The 24,530-nt window shown below is 47.8% G+C and overlaps 1 protein-coding gene and 1 non-coding gene across 10 annotated transcripts in view; one reads left to right on the top strand and one right to left on the bottom strand.

The window, feature by feature from the left end:
• The first annotated feature begins 12,711 nt into the window (after window positions 1-12,711).
• Macf1 (microtubule actin crosslinking factor 1) overlaps window positions 12,712-24,530 on the top strand; it is a 331,824-nt gene continuing 320,005 nt past the window's right edge. For all 9 annotated transcript variants that reach the window (XM_052177285.1, XM_052177287.1, XM_052177284.1 and 6 more), the window contains exon 1: window positions 12,712-12,963. In XM_052177285.1, the coding sequence (XP_052033245.1) occupies window positions 12,744-12,963 (220 nt within the window). In that variant the 5' untranslated portion in view covers window positions 12,712-12,743. The remainder of the gene's footprint in view (window positions 12,964-24,530) is intronic.
• On the bottom strand, window positions 17,357-17,459 carry LOC127681823 (U6 spliceosomal RNA). Its single transcript, XR_007977184.1, has one exon. It is a non-coding gene; the product is annotated as a U6 spliceosomal RNA (small nuclear RNA).

The following is a 24,530-nucleotide window of genomic DNA, read 5'->3' as shown; positions in this document are numbered from 1 at the left end:
AGAGCTTGAGATTTCCCTGCTCATTTGTTAGAAGCACTCAAAGGATTGTGGCCAGTAAGGATTGAATAACACCAAATCTTTCCTATGCAACTGCTGGAGATGTAAATGGAGCAGCCTCTCAGAACCTGTAAAATATTCTCTTTAAAATTAAATATATCATTACCATATGATCTGGAGTTGCACTCCATGGGGTTTGTCTCAGATAAAGGAAAGAAGAACGTCACAGATATGCACATGGCTATCCATCGAAAGCTTTATTTATAACAGCTCAGACCTGGAAACAAGTATCCCACAAATAGGCACATGGATAAACAAACTGTGGTGGTATGTTTGTATCAGGTTCAAGAGTTAAGCTTGAGCCCTTCCCCAAAACACATGTGCACATTCTGACTTCCTAGACCTGGGAATTGGACAAAAGGTCTTTTCAGAGTTTTTTTTTGGGGGGGGGAGTGGTGGGGGGTGGGGTTGAGACAGGGTTTCTCTGTATAGCCCTGGCTGTCCTGGAACTCACTCTGTAGACCAGGCTGGCCTCGAACTCAAAAATCTGCCTGCCTCTGTCTCCCAGAGTGCTGGGATTACAGGCACGCACCACCGATGCCCGGAAAGAGGTAATTATGTTAAATGTCTTTTTGAAAAAAAAAAAAACAAACAAACAAACAGTAGTGTGTGTGCACAAAAGCTAGGAGAGGGGTCAGATCCCCTCGAGCCAGAGTTACAGGAGGCTGGGAGCTGCTTGTTTCAGCTATGCAGTGAGTTCATCCTGGGCTATATGAAAACCTGTCAAACAAACAACAAACGGAAAACCTCAAAATGTGACTGGGGTGTTGTATGCCTATAGTTCCAGCAGGCAGAAGAATTGCTAGAATACGGGCAGCTCTAAGCTGGTCTGGGCAGCATAGTGTAGCTTCTTCTCCAGGCAGCTAGACTCACCAGGAGCTGAGAGCCTCCAGGGAGCAGTCTGCCCTACAGACCTCAGGGGAAAGAGCAGCCATTGGTGGTGCTGACACCTCAATTTCAAACTTCTGGCCTCCAGAACTGTATGAGAATAGATATTTATTAATTTAAGGCAAAAAGTCTGGGATGATTTATTGGGATGGTTCTGAAAAACAAATACACTTTGGGATACTTACTCAGCTATAAAAGGAGCAGATTAAATAGCTGCAGGGTGGATCCAAAGGAATGAAAAAAAAATCTCAAAAGGCAGGAGGTAATAGGGTACACTTGTAATCTCAGAGCTTTGAGAGATGGGCGCAGGATCACAAATTTGAGGCCAACATGGGATACTTATAGTGAGACCTTGTCTCAAGATGGAGCTATAGAGGCACATGCCTCTAATCCCTGCACTCATAATGCAGAAGGCAGATCTCTGTAAGTTCAAGACCAACCTGGTCTATATCACTATGTAGTAAGTTTCAGGCTGGCCTTGAATGTACAGAGATCTTCCTGTTTTGTCCTGAGATTAAAGGCATACGTCACTATGCCCGGTCTCCAATCAAGCTTTAATTGTCCATAAATTCTTAGGGAAGGAAGGCACCTGGTGAGCCCTTCCCCATTCTGTGCTCTATTGTGCTTATTGTATGGTGGTAAAAATCTAAATGTGACATAGAAACACATCTATACTCTGTACTGCAACAATCGCCTGCTTTCAGTCTTGTGTTATAGGCATGCCAGATGTAAGCACTGGAGGAAGGGTCTTTGGGATCTCGATACTCATTGTAACTTCGTATAAATTTAAAATGACTTTGAAATACAAAGCTAAAAATAAGTTAACCATCATGGGGCAATCTTTGTAAGTGATTAATGGGTTTTTTGAATTATTTATTTATGTTATGTGAATACACTGTTGCTCTCTTCAAACACACCAGAAGAGGGCATTGGATCCCATTACAGATGGTTGTGAGCCACCATGTGGTTTCTGGGATTTGAACTCAGGACCTCTGGAACAGCAGCCGGTGCTCTTACCTGCTGAGCCATATTGCCAGCCCAAGTGAGTAATGTTTTGACTGGAGCCGTGATTGCGTTGTGACTACTATTCTCAAAATTCATTTAACCAGACCCTTCACTTGGGGACATGTTTAAATTTTTGTTTTGTTTTGTTTTGTTTTTGTTTTTTGTTTTTGTTTTGTTTTGTTTTGAGACAGGGTTTCTCTGTGTAGCCCTGGCTGTCCTGGAACTCACTCTGTAGACCAGGCTGGCCTCAAACTCAGAAATCCTCCTGCCTTTGCCTCCCAAGTGCTGGGATTAAAGGCATGCGCCACCACTGCCTGGCCAAATTTTTTGTTTTTAATTAAAAAAAAAAAAAAAAAAAGCTAGCCTGGTCTACAGAGTGAGTTCTAGGACAGCCAGGGCTATACGGAGAAACCCTGCCTTGAAAAAAAACCAAATCCAAAAAAACCAAAAAAAAAAAAAAAACCCTAATATTTTCATGTGTAAGTATTGTGTCTGAGTGTATGTCTGTGTACTACTTGTGTGCTTTCAGAGGTCAGAAGAGGGTACTGGATCTCTTGGAACTGGAGTTAAGGATAGTTGTGAGCCTGTGAGTGCTAGGAACTAAATCCAGGTCCTCTGGAAGAGCAACAAGTACTCTTCACTACTGAGTCATCTCTCCAGCCCCAAGATGGATGGATGCTTGTGTATTGGAAGCAGGGCCTCATTATTATAACCCAGACTGGCCTTGAACGTGTGATTTTCCTATGTTGGACACCTACATGCTGGGATTGTGGATGTACACAACTTGTCCATCCTAATTTACCTCAATAAAGTTGAATTTTTAAATTAAAAATAACAATCAAGGTTTGTGGAGAAATGAAAAATAGCATTTCACCCTGAGTTTTCCCAGCCCAAGACTGGAATATCTGATACTCAGAACTGAGGCCTCCAGCAGAGGAAATAGAGACTGACCTGCAGTCTCTAGATTACTGGAATGATCTAGATAGTATCTTGCTGACGTATCTCAGGCCGCTATGTGTGGCTGTAGACTGGAGTAAGCACATAAACCCAGCCAGCCACAGGCTGCAGCCTCACTAACCAGGAGGGAAATCAGTCCTGGACGTCAGTGTTGGAAGTCTGGACCAGAGGCAGTATCAGCTTTTCAGGTTGTGGGTCTTTCTCTAATATCCAGTTGGACGAAGAGACTGTGAACTGCCGAACAACTCTTTAAAAAATAAAAAAAAATAATATTATATGTGTAAGTACACTGTAGCTGTCTTTACACACCAGAAGAGGGCGTCAGATCTTGTTATAGATGGTTGTGAGCTACCAGGTGGTTGCTGGGATTTGAACTCAGGACCTCTGGAAGAACAGTCAGTGCTCTTAACCACTGAGCCTTATCTCCAGCCCCCTGGGCAGCTATTTTTATGCCATTCAAACCCTCCTTGACCTGAGAGTTTATGACCAGAAGTCAGTCAGCCATTCTTTGCTGTTGATGAATAATAATGCCCTATTGCTCAAGGAAACACAGGACTAATGAAAATACCAAGGAGGAGCTGGAGAGATGGATGATCAATTAGAGCCCTGGCTGCTCTGCTAGAGGATCTACGATCTACTCCCAGCACCCACATGGCAGCTCACAACTGTCTATAACTCCAGTCTCAGAGGATCTGACGCCCTCTTCGGGCTCTGAGGACACAGGATGCACATGATGCACACATGTAATAAAAACACCCATATACATACAAAAATAAATAAAATGTTTTTAAATACGAGCTGGGCAGTGTTGGTGCACACCTTTAATCTCAGGACTTGGGAGGCAGAAACAGGGAAATATCTGTGAGTTCGAGACCAGCCTGGTTTATAGATAAAGTTCCAGGACAGCTGGGGCTACACTGAAAAACCCTGCCTCAGAAAACCAAAATAACAACAACAACGATAAATAATGTACATTAGAGAGGAGAAGTATATTTACAAGTTAGTAAATATTTAAATGGGAGCCTTTCCCATTCCAAGTGTTGAGACTGCAGATCTGTACTCAATTTAGAAATGCATAGAAGCTGGGACTGGTGAGGCACATGGGCAATCCTAGCATTCAGGAGCTTGAGGCAAAACTGTGAGTTTGGGGGCAGCCTAGACAGTGTAACCAGACCCTGTCTCAGATGCCAGGAGGGAAGAAGGGAGGGAACAAGGGAGGGACAAATGAACGGATGGAGGGAGAAAGGGAGGAGAGAAAGAAGGGAGGGGGGAGGAAGGGAGGGAAGGAGGGAGGGCTGGTGTTTGAATAGGCTGGTGCTTGATTCTTAAATTGCCTCATGGGGTGCGCAGGCTTAAAAGAGAACCCTGGATCTGGGATGTTAGCTACTTCCCTCCTTTCTGAAACAAAGTATCTGGCAAAAGCAACCTAAAGAACAAAGGGTTTATTTTAGCTCTCAGTTTTAGTTTTAACTATCTCCTGAGGCTGTGGGGCAAGAGAGTCAGACACCTAGACACTTTGTATCTGGATGATCTCTCCTTTTTATTCAGTCTAGGGCTACAGTACATGGGTGCCTCCCTCATTCAGGGTGAATCCTCCTGCGTCAGTGAACTTCTCCCATAACCTCAACAACTGATACACTCTGTTCAACCTTTTCCCCTCAGATATGACCAGAGGTTTGCCCACTAGGTTAGGTGACTCTAGATTCTGTTAGGTTCACAGTCTTGCCATTGCTGGGACCTGGGAGGTTTGTCTATTTCATACAGTCAAGCCTAACTACAGGCCAGTGCCGCACATTTGGTCCCTCCTTTGTTATTTTGCCTAATCCCACAACTTTCACTGTCGTGCCTATGGCCTAGTAATGACCACAGTCTCAGTCTTGTTCATTCATTCATGCATTCATTCACTCATTCACTCATTCATTCACTCACTCACTCACTCACTTACTCATTCATCTAATTAAGGAATATTCATTGAACACATTCTTGGAAACGAGATAAAACAGAGACAAAGTAGGCACAGGTCCTTCCCCCACAGGCTTTTGTTCTTGACCTAGTTGTGGGAGTGCTTTTTGAGATAGGTTTCCTAGGCTGGCCTCAAATGAGCTATATAGCTCAATCTGGCCTTGAACTCTTGATTCTCCTGCTCCCAGAGCTCTAAGATGACAACACATACTACCATGCCTGGCTCTCAGGTAGCACTCAGGTAGCACAGCAACCCAGATAACAAAAGGACAGCGACTAAAGAAGCCTGGAACAAGGTAGCAGACCCTGGGCAGCCACATCTACGTGTCTGCCACCTGAATCCTCTGCTTTCTTCTCTTTTCAAGCCAGAGCCTCTTCAGGAACCCCATCGCTGTGATACAGTCAGTTATTCCAAAATCTCTATTATGTCTTTTAGATCAGTCATTCAAGAGGGACTAGGGGTGTCAAGATGCTGAGTAGGCATCTATTGCCAGGAAGGAAAGGTAACACCCAGAGATCCAGGGGTATCTATGCCATTATTGTATATATGGCAAGAATCAGGATAGGGAGGATAGGGAGGGAGCTGTGGCAGAAAACTTGCCTAGTATAAGCAAGGCTCTGGGTTTGAATCCCAGGTCCCAACAACTAACATCTCCATCATCAACAGAACAATAACAAAAGCTGAGTTCTGGCGCACATCTTTAATTAATCCCAGCACTCAGTAGGCTGAGACAGGAGGATCTCTGTGAGTTCAAATTCAACCTCATCTACTTTATGGAGTTCCAGGACAGCTAAGAGTACACAGAGAGACCCTGTCGTTTTGTTTTGTTTTGTTTTTTGTTTTTGTTTTTGTTTTTTTGTTTTTGTTTTTTTTTTTTTTTTTGAGACAGGGTTTCTCTGTGTAGCCCTGGCTGTCCTGGAACTCACTCTGTAGACCAGGCAGGCCTCGAACACAGAAATTCGCCTGCCTCTGCCTCCCAAGTGCTGGGATTACAGGCGTGCGCCACCATGCCCTGCCAGAGAGACCCTGTCTTAAAAACAAAAACAAACTCCACAACAGCAAAAACAAATAACAGTAACAAAAGAAATCTGGGCACAGAGGCACATGCATTCCATTTTAACCTTTAGAAGAAGAGACCAGGCTGGTCAAACTCACAGAGCTCTAGCTGGCTTTGCCTCCTAAGTGCTGGGATTGAAGGTCTATTCGACCCTCGTCGTGTGGCTCCAACTTCTGATCCTTTTACAAGCCACATGAAGCTCAGTGGCTGGCCCCGGTGTGCATTTGACTGCTTTTGTTAAGTGAATACCATGCTCTGCGTGTAGATGAAACAGCGTGGCCCAGGCTGTTCTGGGCTCCTCCAAACCCAGCACATAGGCTATAAGATTCCAAGTCTACTTTAGAGAATCAAAGGCCTGCTTGTAAATGGGAGGGACCAATGAAGGGCACCTCTGGAAGGCAACCATTCTGAAGTATCTGCTACCTCTGAGTCCCGTGACAGAGGACAAGGACCTGATTGGAATCACTTCCGTGTTCCCAAGCACATGGTATTCCTCAACAAAAGATCGCTGAAATAATTGGAGCCCAGTAGCCCAAGGTCATCGGCCCACAGCCAGCTGCAAACATCTTGGCAAATCTCACAAGTATCTCAATCCCAGGGTGATACAGTAGGAGCTAGGGACACTGCCCTGGGGATTTACATCCGAATGTCCGGAGTCCAGAAGGTTCCGGAAGCCCCGCCTTCTGGCAGCTTGCAGCATGAATAATTCAGGATCAGACCAGTGATCAGAATTGGGAAGGTCACAGAGGGGTGGAAGGAGGAAAACCTTTAGATGTCCTCTAGGCAGACAGGCTGGGCCTTCAGGGTTTTAGTAGTTCTTTTCCTGAGACTTGCAGTGGGCCCTGTCTATGGAGACCCCGCCCTGCCCACAGCTCCCAGCCTCTAGAGATTGTTTCCCCTTGTTCTTCCTGTGTCTTCAGCTTGCTTCCCAAACCCTGGCACCCACAGTTTTGTCACTGGGCAAGCACTATGGCACTCATTTCTAAATTGAAAAATGACTTTTGTTTTGTTTTTCAAGACAGGGTTTCTCTGCCCTGGAACTTACTCTGTAGACCAGGGCTGGCCTCAAAATCAGAAATCTGCCCGCCTCTGCCTCCCAAGTGCTGGGATTAAAGTTTGAGGCCAGCCTGGTAAGTTCCAGGACAGCCAGGGCTACACAGAAACTCTGTCTCAAAAAACCAAAAATAATGACGTATCTTGATCAAATCCACCCTCCTTCCCTTCTTTCCCACTTTCTCCTCCCCACCCTCACTTTCCTCTCTCGACTTTATGCACTTTTGTCTTTTTTTTTTTAGATTTATTTATTTTATTTTATACTTATGAGTGTTTTTCCTGTTGGTATTAATGTACACCACATGCCTGCCTGGTGCTCAGTGAAGTTAGACGAGGTTATCAGATCCTCTGGAACTGAGGTTTCCAATGGTTGGGAGTCACCTTGTAGATGCTAAAAACTACTCTTTACCCCTGATGTGTTCTGTTTGAAACCCACCGAGTCCACCTGGTGCTGCTTGTATATGCATGGTTACAGGGCCATTTACTGAATCAGAAACTTTATATCTTACACTTATTTATAGACAAGTCCTTACAACATAGCTCAGGCTGGTCCAGAACTCAGTTTGTAGCCTAGGTTATTCTTTTTTTTTTTTTTTTTTTTTTAAGATTTATTTATTTAATGTCTATGAGTACACCATTGCTCTCTTCAGACACACCAGAAGAGGGCATCAGATCCCATTACAGATGGTTGTGAGCCACCATGTGGTTTCTGGGAATTGAACTCAGGACCTCTGGAAGAGCAGCCAGTGCTTTTAACCCCTGAGTCATCTCTCTAGCCCACCTAGGTTATTCTTGAACTTATGGTAATTCTCCAGCCTCTGCCTCTTAAGTCCTGGTATTGTAGTCTTAAGCCACTACACTATGCAATTTTTTAATTTTTAAAATTTATGTTAGGGTTAATGAAATGGCTCAGCAGATAAAGGTATTTTCAGCTAAGCCTGAGGGTATCCGAGAGAGCCCAGGAAGTTGGGAGAGGACACTGGGGGTGAAGAGGAGAGAAGCAGAAAGGAGGGAGTGGGGTGGATTTGATCAAGATACATCATGATGATATGCGTGTATGAGTTTTTTTTTTTTTTTTTTTGGTTTTTTGGATTTTGCTTTTTTCAAGACAGGGTTTCTCTGTACAGTCCTGGCTGTCCTGAAACTCACTCTGTAGACCAGGCTGGCCTCGAACTCCGAAATCCGCCTGCTTCTGCCTCCCAGAGTGCTGAGATTATAGGTGTGCGCCACCACCGCCCGGCTGAAATTCTTATAAAGAAAATGTCGAAAAACCAAAAAAAAAAAAAAAAAAAAAAAAATGTTTGGTGAAATCTAGTTGTTCAGTAATACCGCAAATAAACATCGGATTATACTTAGATAATAAAATAATTAGAAGAGGACCAACTGCCGTAAGTTGTCCTTGGCCTCCACACTTTGAGCCATGGCACATAGAAGCACACACACGATGAATAAGAATTAAAACTTATTTGAGATTTATAAAAGTTATATATAGTTAGCATTTACAATATGCTGCGGCTTCTTTTGGGGGGGCTGGTTTTTCTTTGAGCCAGTATCTCACGTATGTAGACCTTGAACCCCTTGGCCTTGACCCTTCTCCCTTTACCTCTGTGTCCTCCGTGGTTTGAGTTTTCTGGCAGGGTCTCTGTTGGCTTTGAATTTGTGATCCTTTGCCTCTACCTCCCTGAAGGACCTTTGAGTAAATCATCTGGTTTTAGTTTTGTATTCGAAGTTGGAAGATCATAATGCTGTCTCTTGGGATGCCTTAATGATCCTTCCTTTTGCCGGCTGGACTGTAAACGCAGTGAGGCCGGTGGGCGGGGATCAGACGTGCTCTCCTCGGCTATGTATCCTCAGTAACTAGCGCGTAGACGTTCGTTCAAAACATATTCGTTGGATGAATGAATGAATAAGAGAACTACCCCTGACATCAACCAGGTAAAGCACTTTGCACAGTAACCCAAGGACATATCCGTGTGGTGGCTATTTCTATGCAAAACATTCGAGGCACATTCATTAATCTGCACCACAGAGGACAGAAGACATATCTACATCACTAGCTCACACATGCAGAAGGATCTTAATAAATGTCTTATCAGTGGAAGAAGCTTCTTCCAAACAAGGCGCTGCCTGTAAGTGTCTCTAATCGAGAGACTGAATTCTCTTCTCAGGACTCAGTTCCCCTCGTCTTTACCCCTTGGGAAAATGGAGTCTTCTGGTCTCTCCTGGACTCAGTTTTCCTAGGGCCTTCTCCAAGAGATGCCCCAGGAGGGGTGACAGAATATGGTTTTAGAGGAAGTGGGCAGGAGGGCAGGCTGGGGTTATTCCAGAGCCCCGGCTGTGCCGGGCAGGGAGCCAGAGCCTGGGACAGTCACCCTGGCACTGGCCGAGAAGAGCTCCCAGGGGCGGGTCAGGGTCAGCGAGCGGCCCCGGGCCGGGGGCGGAGAGGTCGGTCACTCCGAGGGCGGGGAATGAGGGGTGAGAATTGACCGGAGGAACCCCGGGTCGCTGCGAGGGGAGGGACCGAGAGAGGACACGAGGTCAGTAAAGGAGGGGCGCGGGGCCGCGGACCCGCAGGGCACGGCGGGTGGGGTGCGGGGCGGAGAGCGCGGCGGGCGGGTGGGGGGCGGCGCCGGCGCCGGGGGTGGGGAGCGGGTTGGGCGGCTGCGCGGGCTCCGCTTCAGCCGCCGCCGCTAGGGCGCGGGGGGCGGGGGGCTCGGCGCCGCGAGCTCGGCCATTGTGGGAGCCGCTCCCCTCCGCCGCACGGCAGCCGCCCGCCGGCCTCCTGCTCGCGCTCACCGGGTAAGGCGCGGGGCGGGCTCGGGGGTCCCGGCTCCTCCGCCGGCTGCGCGGCGAGCCTTGGAGCGGGGCGGCCGCGCCCCAGCCCCGGGGCGGCTGGCGGGCGGGTTGACAGGCAACCGGCAACCGCGGCCGTGCGGGCCTCGCACCTGCAGCGCGGGTCGTGCGGGGAACGCAGGGCGCGCAGAGCTCGGGTCCCCTCGGGCGGCCACTGCTCTGGCCAAAGGGAGGCGTGTTTCCTCGGGGGTAAAATGGGGCACACCACAGGGACCTGCAGGAGCGATCAGGGCTGGGCAGGAAAAGTCGCCTCCGGCTTCCTGATACCAGCCCGTGGCACCGACGCCCGGCGATCCTCGGTCACGCATCTCCGCTCTTTGTCAGCCACGCGCGGCGGGCACGCGGACCCACCCGCGCCACCACCCGCTCCCGAGAGCGCCCCTCCCCCACCGTGGGGGTGGAGGCGAGGTGGGGAGGGCCGCAGCCTGTCAGTGCCGGGTCAGATGCTTGTAGCGGACCCAGGTGGCCTGGGGACCGTCGCGATGCCTTGGGGGTGTGGGCGCGCGTTCCTTCCAACCGGGACTGGATGGAGTGACCCGAGTGATTGAGGAGTAGGGCGGAAGCCCGGAGGTCACACAGGTGTGAGTGTGCGTGAAGGGTCAGGGACTGTCAGCGATCCCGGTGGAGCAGAGGAGGGTCGGGCTTCTCACGGAAGAGGCCTTGCTTTTGCGGGGGCCTTTGTAGTAAAAATGGGCGTCTAGGAGGGGAATGGGCGGCTCTAGAATGAAGCAGGTGGTCTGAGAGGAGGGGCAGTTTCCTGCCCAGCGCTGAGGGTTGGATGGGTGCACAGCTTGAGTTTCCTGGAGGTTGGGGTTGTCGTTTCAGCATCCGAACGGACAAAAAAAGGTGGGAGGTAGGTGCTAGATGGTAATGGTGAGACTGGAGGCAAGTGTCGCGATAAAGGGCAAAGCACAAAGCTGTGCCAGTCCTTGGATCTCTATGAGAAGATCCACACACTCCTGGCACGGGAATGCCCTGGCAGAGCTGTTCTGTCTGTCCCGGGTTTCATAGAGCCTCCCCTGCACTGTAGGACGGTTCTTTTGTCTGAGTTTTGTGCTTCTGGGGGAGATGTCAGTGACCCAGGAGGCAGTTTCTGCCTCTTGCTGCTTCTAAGCTGAGATTCCCAGAATCCAGGAGCAGCCTTGCCAAAGACCATTCAGGCCACTTTCCTGCTCTGCACAGCTCAGTGTGCAGATCCTCCCCCCCCCCCCGCCCCCCTTAAGGAAAAGTTGACAGACAGCTCTTGCCTTCCCTGGACTCTAGAGCCCCGACAGAACTGTGTGCCTGAACTAGATCTGGGGCCTTAGAGGAAGGTTGACAGCTGAAGGCATGCACCAGCTTGGCTCTGGGAGCCCTTAGGGTGGTGGGCCATGGGTAGCAGATGGTTCTGGGCAGTGAGCTGGGCCTGACTGAGGGAAGGCTGCCCAGTCTGGCTGGTGGAGCCCAGCTGGCTTGGAATGATTGTGTTTCCACTTTTCTCCCTCCACTAGCTAAACTGACCAGAAAAACTGCCGGTCCTTACCATCACCCCTGCCCCCATGCTGTGTGATCTATTCCTGCACAGCCCTTGGAATGAGCCAATGAATATTTTATCTAATGCCTGCTGTGTGACATACATGGCACCAGCTAAGTTTACATGCACATTTCACTGTGTCCTTAAAATATCCTCTAAGGAGAAGTATTGTCCCTCCCCCACTGTGCAGATGATGAAACTGAGGCTCTGAGGGGTGGAGTGACTTCACCCTGATCTCACCAACTGTAAGTCTACCTTGCTTCAGGTTCAGTGCTGTGTCTAATCTGTGTGCTGGGGAAATCGGGCATTTCCACCTGTTTTAGCACAGGCTTCTTTCCACTCCTGCCGATAATATCCTGCGTTAGCTTTTGAAAATCCTTCCCATCTGTTGTCCCATTTTATCCTTATAGCATTCCTGGGAGGTAAGAGGAAGGGGGAGGTGAGAATAGATTCTGTATTGAGTGCTTACTGGGTACCTGGCATCAAATGGCCGGAACTGATCTAGTTCTTGAGATGTGAGATCTAGGCTATGATGATAGGTAGTTAGATGGGATGCTAACTACCATCATCTCCATTTTATAGGTGAGATGCCCAGGGTAGCAAGATGAAATGGCTTCTCCAGGGACATAGAACTAATGACTAATGGAGAAGAATTTAAGCTCCTATTTTTCTGCTTGTCTATCATGTGAAGCTAACATTCACACAGTATTTTTGTTTGGTTGTTTTAGACAGAATTTCACTATGTAGCCATGGCTAGCTTAGAACTTGCCATGTAGACCAGACTATCAGAGATCTGCCTGCCTCTGCTTCCTGAGAGCTGTGATTACAGGCATGCTCTACCAGACCTCGATAAAGACTTATTTTATTGTTAATTCTGTGTATGTATGTGTTGTTTGTGTGTGGATATGTGCGCATGAGCACAGGAACCTGGAGAGGCTGGAGGAGGGCCTCAGCTCCCTGGAGCTAGAGTCATAGCTCAGGTGGTTGTGATCTGTCTGAAGTGGGTGTGGGAATGGAAGTCAAGTCTCCTACAAGAACATTATACTCTCTTAACTATCTCTCTCTCTCTCCCTCCCTCCTTCTCTCCCTTTCTCACTCTCTCTCTCATGTATGTGTGTGTTGTGCATGTACGTATGTATGTGTGTGTATATTACCTAATGTAATTTCCCTTATGCCCCATAAATTAGTCTTGGCATGTGCTATTTCATTTTGTAAATGAAAAACAAAACAAAACAAAACTGAGATTCAGGTAGGTAAAGATGTTAAGTCAGTAGCAGAGCCAGGAGGAGTCAGGACCCAAGTGTCAGTGTTCCCTGTGTGACCCTTCATTCTCTTCATATTCTTCCCTCTCTCTTCCAGATCCCTTCTCCCGGGACATCGCCACTCCCGCTTGGACCATGTCTTCCTCTGATGAAGAAACGCTCAGCGAGCGATCCTGTCGGAGTGAGAGATCATGTCGTAGCGAGCGATCTTACCGGAGTGAGCGGTCAGGGAGCCTGTCTCCCTGTCCCCCCGGGGACACCTTGCCTTGGAATCTGCCACTGCATGAGCAGAAGAAGCGGAAAAGTCAGGATTCTGTGCTGGACCCTGCAGAGCGCGCCGTGGTCAGAGTCGCTGGTAAGAAGCGGTCCCTAGCTGGTTGCTGCGGGGTTGAGGGAGGGTCTGGGCCGTGTGCACCAGCGCGGTGAGGAGAGGGCCTCAGCGCCAGGTCAGCTGGAATCTCATTTGCTGTTATGATGATTAGTATTGTTGAAAAGATGATGAAAGAACATTCAAGAGAAACCTAAAAAAGAAAAAAGAAAGATAAAAAAAAGCAAAAGGAAACTGCTATCCGCGTGCTGAATGAGGCTGTTCTCATAGCCGCACCTCTCCTCTGTGTTTTTCCTACCAAGCGGTGGTTTACGTACATAATAGTTACCTTGGTGGCCTGTGTTCCAGCATGGGTCTCTTTCTTCATTTACCTTTAAGAAGATCTTTAGATTTACATCTCGGACTTTATGGGTTATTTTAAATTTTATTTTTGTATTTTTCCAGGCAGGGTCTTAAGACGGGGTCTCACTATGTAGCCCTGGTTGTCCTGGAACTTGCTCTATAGACCAGGCTAGACTCAAAATCACAGAGATCCACCCGCCTCTGCCCCTGAGTTTATCCCTATTTATTTATTTATTTATTTATTTATTTATTTATATTATTTATTATTATATCTAAGTACACTGTAGCTGTCTTCAGACTCACCAGAAGAGGCCGTCAGGTCTCTTTAGGATGGTTGTGAGCCACCATGTGGTGGCTGGGATTTGAACTCAGGACCTTTGGAAGAGCAGTCAGTGATCTTAACTGCTGAGCCATCTCTCCAGCCCATTATCCCTATTTATTTATTTATTTATTTATTTATTTATTTATTTTTTGGATTTTGTTTTTTTGGGATTTGGTTTTTTTCAAGACAGGGTTTCTCTGTATAGCCCTGGCTGTCCTGGAACTCACTCTGTAGACCAGGCTGGCCTCGAACTCAGAAATGTGCCTGCCTCTGCCTCCCAGAGTGCTGGGATTACAGGCGTGTGCCACCACTGCCCGGCCATTATCCCTATTTTTTAAAGGCTGTGTGTCTTTTGAGGTTTCCCTAACTCCTATTCTTTCCCCACTATTCTGCTATGGTCGGCAATACTATAATGATTATGCTTAGGAATAAAAACTTTTGATTTCTGTTGTGTTATTATTCCCTTATAAGGAAGTCTTTGGAGAAGTCAACTTTACTCATATTGCCTTTCGAAGGTCGTGTGTAGGTTCTCCAGTAACTTGGTGTGAGTGCTAGGGGCTGCCTCCCTTGTCAGGAGATGCCTGTCTGCCCTTTCCAAGCAGCTGTGCTCAGGAGTGCAGGCTTTGGTCTCAGAAGAGGCAAGGAGTCACCGGTGGTGATGAGGTGATCACCATCAGTGTGGGTGCTTGCAACTGAATCTGGATCTCTCCAGCCCTCAGCATCATTTTTGGCTTAATGAATGAGCTGCCTTGCTGTGGGCATCTGTGGCTGTCTGAGTATATTCAGTATCACAGTAGATGTTGGTGTCATCATGCAGGTAGAAAGACAGAGAAGTGCCACAGCTTGTGCAGTGGAGTCTCCAGGTCTCAGAGCATGGCCAAGGTCTGTCCCACTGTCTGCTTCATGTCAGGCAGATAAGACACCTTAAGTTTATTGTATATTACCCGACCCTCTGATCAACCTAATGGTTCTGGCTTCCTCCGGTTTCCCTCCTTCCGTGTGACTGTCAGGGCATTTTAGTCTAAAGGGCAAACCTGATCCTGCTACCCAGTTGCTTAGAAGCCATCTTTGGCACCTCATTGCCTGTGAAATAAAGGCTTCAACGTAAAGACCCACCCCGAACCAAGCCCATTCTATCTCTTCCGTGTCACTGGCCAGCAGGCCGGCACCTCTGCCCCTGCAGCACTGTGCAGTAGCTTGCTTGCCCTTCAAGGTATGCAGCTTGTGGGATCCAACCTCTAGGCTTTGATTTTCTCTGCAAGACATTGGCAGTTCCTCCTCCTCCTCCTCCTCCTCCCCCTCCTCCTCCTCCTCCTCAAGTATCGGCCCTTCTAGCCTCAAAGCCTTCAGTGGTACCCAAAGCCTCCTCCTCCACTCTTCCGTTGATGCTTCTCTCTCCCTCTGTTCCCTCGCACAGCAGAGCAGTTAAGCCACAGGGAGCCCATCACTCCCTCACGACTGTGAGCAATTCAGTGCTGTGGCTTATTTAATGTGTCGCCCTTCTGTGACTTAGCCAGGGCCTTGTGCATACTAGAGGTCATCAAATAAGGAGTGGCGACCAAATGAGTGCAAGAAGTATTTAGAGGCTAAAGTGTGGGCGGTTGTGAAGAGGAACAGGCAGTGGGCTGTAAGGGGGGATTAGAATTGAGAGGGTTATGCAGACGTGTGGGTCAAGAAAGCTGTGGAGGGAGCTGCAGAGGAGCAGAGAGCCTTGGCAGTAGGCTGCAGTTTGAACTCTTGGTGGCCACAGAGGGCCAACCCTTGGAAGAAGTCCTTCTCAGGTGTTTTGCCCCTGAAACATCATCTAGTGATAAAGTTTGGAGCAGGCCCTAGGATGCAAGAAGGGGTTTACTTACTTACCTCCAAGGGGCATAACTCAGGGGTCTCTTAGACACACACCTCTCGTTCTCCTAAAGGCAGAGGGAGGCCTCATTTTCCTTTCCTTACATAAAAATTCATCTTCCATCACCCACACGTAGTTCTATATGGCTTTGTGACAATTTCTCCTAAGTCTTCTCAGAAAAGGCCCTGGTGCTTAAGATTCTGGTCTAGGCAGTAAGTCAAAAGGAGTCAAGGGAGCTTAAATCCTCAGGCAAAGGCCCTCAGGACGCTGCCTGGCCAGCAGAGCAAAGGGTAGGTAGGGGTAGCGCTGTGCTGTGCTGCTGGGCTTTGTTCCTGGCCCTGTGCAGGTCTTTGCTGACACCACCGATGACTGTCTTGGGGAGGGGGCTGGACCAATGAGGCTGGAGATGGGGAAACTGCTGTGTTTAAAAATAGCCCTGCTGCAGTTGGGTGTGTTTCTTTAGCAGGAGAGAAGAAAGGCAGCAGAGATGGGCGAGACTGCTACTTTACTGTCTGGCTGAAGTCTCTATACGATTTTAGAATGTCGTGGGGGCTCCGCCAGGGTAAAGAATCAGGCATCCATCCCTCTGGGGAGACTCCCACATGTAGGTGCAGGGTGCTAAGAGACCCTGAATGCTCCCTAAGGCAGAACTTGCCTTCTGGGAGGAAGTGAAGTCAGGCTCACTCTGGAAGCAGCTGTGTCCTGTGTAATTTTCTCCTCCCTCAGGTTTTGGGTTATGAAGCAAAGTGGGAGGTGTCAGAATCAGTCTCATCAAATGTAGAGACTTCCAGTCCCTAGTCCCTTCCGGTGTCTCCCCCACCTCACCCCCATCATCATTATTATGTTGTTATTGTTGTTGTTGTTATTATTTTATTTGTTTACATCCCTAATGCTGTCCCCTCCCAGTCCCACTTCCCCTTCCCCTCTGTGAAGGTGGGTATCCTCCCCCCACCCCGGGCAATAAAGTCTCTGCAGGATTAGGCACATCCTTTCCCACCAAGGCTAGACAAGGCAGCTCTCTGCTACATACGTGCCTGGGGCCTCTGACAAGGCTGTGTATGATCTTGGGTTAGTGGCTCAGTCTCTGGGAGCTCCCAGGGTTCAGGTTAGTTGACACTGTTGTTCTTCCAGTGGAGTTGCAATCCCCTTAAGTTCCTTCAGTCCTTGCCTTAACTCTTCCATAGGGTCCCCTGACCTCTGTCCCATGCTTGGCTGTGGGTATCTGCGTCTGTCTCGGTCAGCTGCTGGGTAGAGTCACGCAGAGCCATGCTAGGCTCCTGTCTATAAGCACAATGTAGCCTCAGTAATGGTGTCAGGGATTGGTGCCCGCCCATGGGATGGATCCCAAGTTGGGCCCACCACTGGTCAGCCATTCCTTCAGTCTCTGCTCCACTCCATTTTTGTCCCTGCATTTCTTTCAGACAGGAACAATTTGGGGTTAAAAATTTTGTAGGTGGGTTGGCGTCCCCATTTCTCCACTGGGACTCCTGTCTAGCTACTGGAGGTGGTCTCTTCAGGATGCATGTGCCCACTGCTGGGCATTCCAGCTAAGGTCACCCACATTGAGTCCTGGGAGCCTCTGCCATCCTAGGTCTCTGGAACTTTTTAGAGGTTCCCTCAGCCCCCACCTCCACCCTGGCAGCTGCATATTTCCATCATTCTCCTAGCCCTCTGGGCCTCTCTCCTGTCTCTGCCCATACCTGATCCTGCCCCCATCCCCTCCCCCACCCATGTCCCTCCTTCCCTCTGCCTTCCATGACTATTTTATTCCCCCTTCTAAGTGGAATTTAAGCATCCTCGCTTGGGTCAGCTTTCTTGTTTAGCTTCTTTGGGTCTATGGGATGTGTCATGGGCATATTGTCCATTCTGTACTTTTTGGCTAGTATCCACTTATCAGTGAGTACATAGCATGCAAAAATATGGAATGCTTCATGAATTTACATGTCATCCTTGCACAGGAGCCATGCTAATCTTCTCCATATTGTTCCAGTTGTAGTATGTGTGCTGCCAGAGCAAACATCCTTCTGGTGTCTTGAGCAGGTCTTTTTAAAAAATATGTATTTGTTTATTTTTATATATGCATAATACATACATACATACATACATACATACATACATATGAGTGCCCTGTCTTCATACACTTCAGAAGAGGGAATCAGATCTCATTACAGATAGTTGTGAGTCATGTGAGTCAAGTGTGGATCCTAGAAATTGAACTCAGGACCTCTGAAGAACAGTCAGGGATCTTAATCTCTGAGCCATCTTTTCAGCCCCAAAATGCTGTATTCTTTGAGATCTGTGGAGAACAGGTGAAGAAAATGGTCAGACAGGTACTGTATGTTTTTACAACCACACAACTCTAGGGGGTGCCATTCTCATTTGTTGCATTATGGATTTCTGTAGTGGTTGTGACTAGTTTTTTGTTGATATGGGTCAAGTGTCTTGTTTTAATTAGGGCAGGACTAGTGCAAAGTTATTCACGTTCTGCCCATCAGTGAGGTATTCATCCATCCAGCCAACATCGGATACGTAGGCCCTTCTTCACTTTTGTTTTGTTTTGTTCAGGGTCTCGTGTGAATTCTGATCTTTCTGCCTCTACCTACACAAGAGATGGATTTCAGGTGTGTGTCACCAAGCCCACCTTTTTTCTGTTTGTTTTGTTTTGCTTTTTGGAACTTGAGAACATTTTTATTAGAATCTACAAGAAAATTTCCAGAGCAAGCAAGCTGTAAATCTCAGCAGCTTCCTGGAGGAGAAGGACAGAGAAGAGAGGGATAGCACCACGTTTGACTTAAGCAGGCCTGAGGGCTCAGCCTTGGGAGGCAGGGAGCCACTTGCCAGGAGGTTTAGAGAAAGACTGAGGAAGCCCAAGCCGCATGTCTGTGGCCCGGAAGGAGACTGCCTGCCCATGGTTCTGTGTTTAAGATGCCTTCTCCCTGGTGGCGTCTGACTCTCAATCTTTCTGCAGCCGCTTCCCATGCTGCCTCCTTTTTTTGTTGTTGTCATTGATATTAACATATAGCTGAAGATATGGTCCTTTCTTCATGGACTTCAGTCTAGCTGAGAGGATGGCAGGAAGGAAATGGATTACATTGGGAATGCCGGGCACACAAGAACTCAGGCCAAGAATGCACACAGCCTGGTTAGCCAGTTGGGCAGCATTGTCGTAGATTCATTCATTTACCCATTCCCAACATCTACTCCATTAGAACCTCCTCCAGGAAGCAGCCTCTGACGCCGCCTATCAGACAATGTATCTCTTCCTAACCCTTCTGCATCTTATGTTCAAGTTCTTTGTTCCCACGTTTGTTGTCCACACCAGACATGGACCTTGTTATATCAGGAGTCCCTTCTTGCTTTTCTGACCCTCAGTGGACAGTCCTGAGAATGCTCTTCACAGAAGGCACCAGCTCCCCCCTTTCCCTTCATGCAACTCTCCTCCAGGACAGCAGATTCATCCACCCTCCACCCACCTACCCACCATAAAAAGCCAGAGATCCAGCTGTGTACCAGGAGCTACAATGACAGTTTTATACAGAGTCAGGACATCTGGCCAAATGACTTTACCCTGTAGTGCTTCAGTTTCATCTGTAAAAGGGTGGCCATTGCTACCTGCTTCCAGGGACCATTGAATGAAGTGTTCATACCTGTGACTGCACTTAGTGCTGTCCTTTCTATTACTTGGACGCTGACCAAAAGAGGCAGGGAAGGCTGAAGGAGGCCAGTGGTTTCCTAGGCCAGCAAGGACTGGGCCTGAGCTTGCCACTTCTGTTGCTTTCTTTTGTTCATTCCAAGGCCTTGTCAGAGAGCAGATGGAAGCGATTTGTTCTCTCCAAGCCACAGATGGAATTGAAGGCTGTAGGGGTAGGAAGTGGGACCCTAAGGAGTAGTTCTCCTGGGAACCCATATTCCTGGGCAAAGCAATCTTTCTCATCCTGAGAATTTTGCAGCTTTGTACCCTAGAAGGCTCATTCTCTTCACAGCTTCTCTCGGCCCTTCTGTCTGTGCATTGAGTGCCTGGCTCTGTCCTGGAGCCTGGTTTCAATAGCAGGAGAGGCCTGGGAAAGTGGGGCAGAGTGAACGGTAGCCACACACCACCAGCTCAGCTGCAGTGCTTTGAAAGCAAATCTGGGTCACATTCACTGGAGGGATAGAAAATGACCACGTGGGCAGAATTCTGTGCAAGCGGCAAAAAAGATAGCCAAGCTGTCCTTTCTCGGAGGCTCAGGGTCCCTCGGGGATCCCCAGCTGGTCAGGGAGGTGGTTGCTGCATGGCGGTGTACAATCCAGTCTTTACCAATGGTTTTCCATTATGCTTTCTGAGTGAGTTCCAGGAGATCCAGAGCAGGGGCGCTCCTGCATGTGGTTGTCTGGTCTGAAGGTTAGGAATGCAGAGGAAGGGAGGACTGGATGCTCAGGGGACTGTGGAAGGCTGTCATTTCTTAGACATGGGATGCTGCCACCATAAGAAATGTAGACCTGACTGGATTAGGATCTTGGACTGCACTTAACCTCAGCTCTAGCAGTGCTCCTCCTCAGAAAGGCCTGTGACCAAACCTGGGTGTGAGAATTAATTTTATCCACCGTCTCCAAGTGTTATATTAAGGCCGTCTGGCATCTTTGTTCATAGTTGCTGTAGCTGCTGCGGTCTGGCTTTCTAACAGTCAGAGCAGAAGCAAGCCAGATTCCTGGCTCTGCCTGGACTCTTCTGTAGGAACAGAAAGGGCCTTCTGAGCTGGGATCTCTCTTTGGACTAAGGTTGCTGCTAGAGAGATGTGAAGCCCCTGGAATCTGCAGAATGATTAATGGACTGTGCCCTGCTTTTACTCCAGAAGTTTTCACTCAGGGGAGGATTCTGCTCGGAGCCTCTAGGCGTGGTCTTGGGGAATGCGTCCTCAGGCCTTCACTTGTTCATTTCCACCATTATTTTTCTCTTCCTTTCATTCATGCAAGGGAGTGGCTTTACACATCTCAGTTGTGGGCCCTGAAAGTCACTTACCTGATTGGGCCCCACATTTTCATTGTTAAAATTGGGGATCAAGAGAGCTGCTTCAGAGTCTTACAAAGTGGGCTCACTGAGGTCCCGGGAGTGAGCTGCCTGGCCCTGTATCTGCTCTACAGGTAACCGTTCATCTATAGTGCCTGTTCCCTTGAGTGTTTTTGATTTAGATACACAGTTTCTCGTTGGTCTGTGAATGTGCTGACTTACTTTGTGTATTTGCTGACTCAGTAAACATTCCTGTAGCTACTTTGTTCAAGGCTTCAGGGTCCAGCTCCTGCCTGTGAAAGCAGTGGGGATACTGCTCCAGCTGAGCTGAACTGAGGAAACTTGTGTGGAAGTTCTTCGGAGAGAGGGCCTCCTCCTGCATCTGTCCATCTGGGACCAGGAGCAAAGGCAGCCTTTGATCTGGGACTTGGAAAAGAACTAGGAGCTTGCTAGAGCACCCAGAAAAGAGAGGGCACACCCATTATGTGTTTTTATTCTTTCTCTCCTTTCTTTGCCCTCAGCAGGAAGGGAAGAAAACAAATTGAGAACAACTGGGTGGGAGTTAGGAATTAAAGAACACAGAGGGTGGGTCAAGGACTGAATTCTAGACCCTGCTTAGGAGCTCCTGTGAACAACAATGTCACCGCTGGTAGTTCTGCTGCTGAGCTCCTAGATGTGTCCCAGGGCTTTGCACATGTCATTTCACCCTCACAGATCCCTGGGAAATCATGGCTATTTGCAACAATAAAACTAAACGATGCCGGGCAGTGGTGGCGCCTTTAATCCCAGCACTTGGGAGGCAGAGGCAGGTGAATTTCTAAGTTCGAGGCCATCCTGGTCTACAGAGTGAGTTCCAGGACAGCCAGGGCTACACAGTGAAACCCTGTCTCCAAACAAACAAACAAATACCCTAAGCAACTTGTCAGGAGTTGTCCAGGAAGCTGGCAGAAGCCAGAGCTCGGCATTATCAGTGTGCACTGTGTCTCCTGAAGCCCCACAGGCACCATGTTCCCTTGGAGTTATTCAGTACTGTGCTTCAGGTCCAACTGATAGCAAAGCCCTCACTCTTTCCAGAAAGTCTAGAAAGGATGGTATTCTGAATACCCATCACCCACAAACAAGAATTTCCAATCATAACTGGACTTGTGGTACACGCTTTTACTATGCAGTGTTCAGGAGGCAGATGCAGGTAGATTTCTGTGAATTCAAGCCAGGCTGGTCTACAGAGGGAGTTCTAGAGCAACCAGAGCGACATAGTGAGGCACTGCCTCATAAACAAACAAACAAACAAACAAAAAATCTTATTTGAATGAGTTCTAGGCCAACCAGAGCTACATAGTGAGATGCTGTCTTATAAGTAACTAATTCAATCAGTCAATCAATCAATCAATCAATCAATCAATCAATCATCTTATTCATTCCACTCCTGGCTCCACAGTTATGTAAAAGAGGTGGGCTTGGTACTATAAGCTACTCGGCAGGCTGAGGCAGGAGGATTGATGGTTCAACTTGAGGAACTTTAGTAAGACTCTGTCTTAGAGTAAATATATAAAAGGTAGCTGGGGACACAGCTAGGGGTAGACCGCTTGCTTACCTAGCCTCTAGAGGGCCCTAGGCTCAGTTCCCAGTACTTCGTGCAGTGGTATACTTCCCCTGACTGCCCCCAATGTTACTCACTTTTATTAGCTTGTATCTGTTGTATAAAATAATGACTTTTTTTTTTGGTTTGTCAAGACAGGGTTTCTCTGTTTCTCTTGGCTATCCTGAACCTTGCTTCTCTGCTTCCTAAGCACTGAGATTAAAGGTGTGACCCCCCTCCCCCATAATAGATTTAAAAAATATTTTTTTTTGGACTGAACTTGTAACAATCCTTCCTTTGTCTCCTGAGTGCTAAATTACAGGCATATACTCTCTCTCTCCATACATTATATGTATATTTCTATATATTATACACATAATCTATATTTAAATATATAATATATACATATATTTCTGTTTTTTTTTTTTTCTACACAGAGACAGGGGTTTCTCTGTGTAACCCTGGCTGTCCTGGAACTCACTCTGGCCTCATACTGATCTCAAACTCAAGAGATCTGCCTGCCTCTGCCTTCCAAATGCTGGGATTAAAGGCACCACGTGCCACCACTGCCTGGCCTGTATCATTTTTATCACAGCTGTTAGAGACTCGGTCTTTCTATGTAGTCCTGGCTGCCATGGAACTCTCCGTGTAGACTAATCTGACCTTGAATTCCCAAAATACCTGCCTGCCTTTGCTGAGTGTTGGGATTTAAAGCAAATGCCACCACGCCTGGCTTCATAGGTTTGTAAATTCTTATATTTTTGTAGTGCCGAGGTTCAAACACAGGGTCTCTTATGTGTTAGAAAGTTTTGCCTTTAAAAAATACTTTTAAGGGCTGGAGAGTGGCTCAGCGGTTCTGAGTTCAATTCCTAGCAACCACATGGTGGCTCACAACCATCTGTAATGGGATCCGATGCCCTCTTCTGGTGTGTCTGACAACTACAGTGTACTCATATAAATAAAACAAAGTAAAATAAAATAAAAGAAAGAAATACCTTTAAAATTCATTTTTATGTGTATGAGTGCTTTGCCTGCATGTCCGGTGCCTGAAGTGGCCAGAAGAGGACATTGAACTCACTGCAGCTGGAGTTACGCATGACTGTGAGTCACCAAGTGAGCTCTGGGAACGGAATCTGGGTCCTTCTCAAGAACAGCAAGCACTCATAACTTCAAGCCACCTCTTGGCCCCTCTGTTACCATTTTGTGAGGTGGTCTTGCTATGTAGCTCAGGTTGACCCGGTGCATGAGATTCTTCTGCCACAGCCTCCCGAGTGCTAGGCTTACAGCTTACTACCGTCCCTCTGCCTAGCTCACTGGCTTGTTTTGAGCCAGTCACTTGTGGCACAGGCCAGTTTTGATGACTATCTAGCTGAAGATGACCTTGATTTCTAACTCCTGTCTTCATCTTGAGTTCTGAGATTCCATCTGTCTGTCCGTTCATCCATCCATCCGTCCGTCCATCCATCTATCTACATTTTTTATTTTGGGGGGCTTTTTTTGAGACAGGGCCTCATTATGGAGCTCCGCTGTGCCAGACTCACTATGTAGACAGGCTGACCTTGAACCCACAGCTGTCCCTCTTCCTCTGCCTCCTGAGTACCACACCAAGTTTACGTAGTGCTGGAAATTGATCGCAGGACTTTATGCATGCCAGGGCAGCAATCTATGAACTGACCGTATGCCAGTCTCCTGCCCCCCTTTACACCCTCACGCTGCACCACTGCTCTTTTCTAGTGTTGAATATGTTTATCTACTCTGGAGTCCACATCTGAAGGAACGAGCTAGTGCCCCGCCCAGAGGCTCTGGAAGTATGGAGTCCCTGGGACACCGTGTCTTCTGTTTGGGGCTCCTGATCCTTCCAGACAAGATTCACATTTTTCTCCAAGGACGTGTAGGGTGAGGCCTCGGCACATTTGTTCTATAACCAGAAGCTGTTTTTTTTGGCAGTAGCATCTGTTGGACCTGTAACACTTCAGACCCATGGACCCTGGCTTTAATCAGAATTCTGCTAGGGTAATGGAGGAGAGCATCCTAAAAATGGATTTTTGAAAATTCAAAAAGTTGGAAGCCGAGCTGGATATGTTGGCACACAACTTTAAGTCCAGAACTCAGGAGGCAGAGGCAAGTGGATCTCTGTGAATTCAAGGCCAGCCTTGCCTATAGAGCAAGTTCCAGGCTAGGCAGAGCTACATAGTGACACCATCTCCTGCTTTACCACCAACCCCCAAACAAAACAAGAACAAAAACAGAACAAAATAAACCAAGAAAAGAAAAGAAACACAGTAAGTCCAGGAGTGTTGATGTAGACCTGTAATCCAGACACCTGGAAGCACAGGTCAGGACTATGCAGAGAAACCTTGTCTTAAAAAGTGAAACAAAACTAAAATAAGTAGTTGAGACTGAATCTTAGTCTTTCATCTGTGAAAGACTTTTAAGGTCCCAGAGGGAAGGAATTCTGCCACATCAGAAGAACCTGTATCCAAGGCTTGGTGGGATGCCTGGGGATGTATTCTATACAGAT

This window comes from Apodemus sylvaticus, chromosome 3, assembly GCF_947179515.1.
Source record: "Apodemus sylvaticus chromosome 3, mApoSyl1.1, whole genome shotgun sequence".
NCBI lineage: Eukaryota > Metazoa > Chordata > Mammalia > Rodentia > Muridae > Apodemus > Apodemus sylvaticus.
This window is presented reverse-complemented; position numbering and strand designations above follow the sequence as displayed.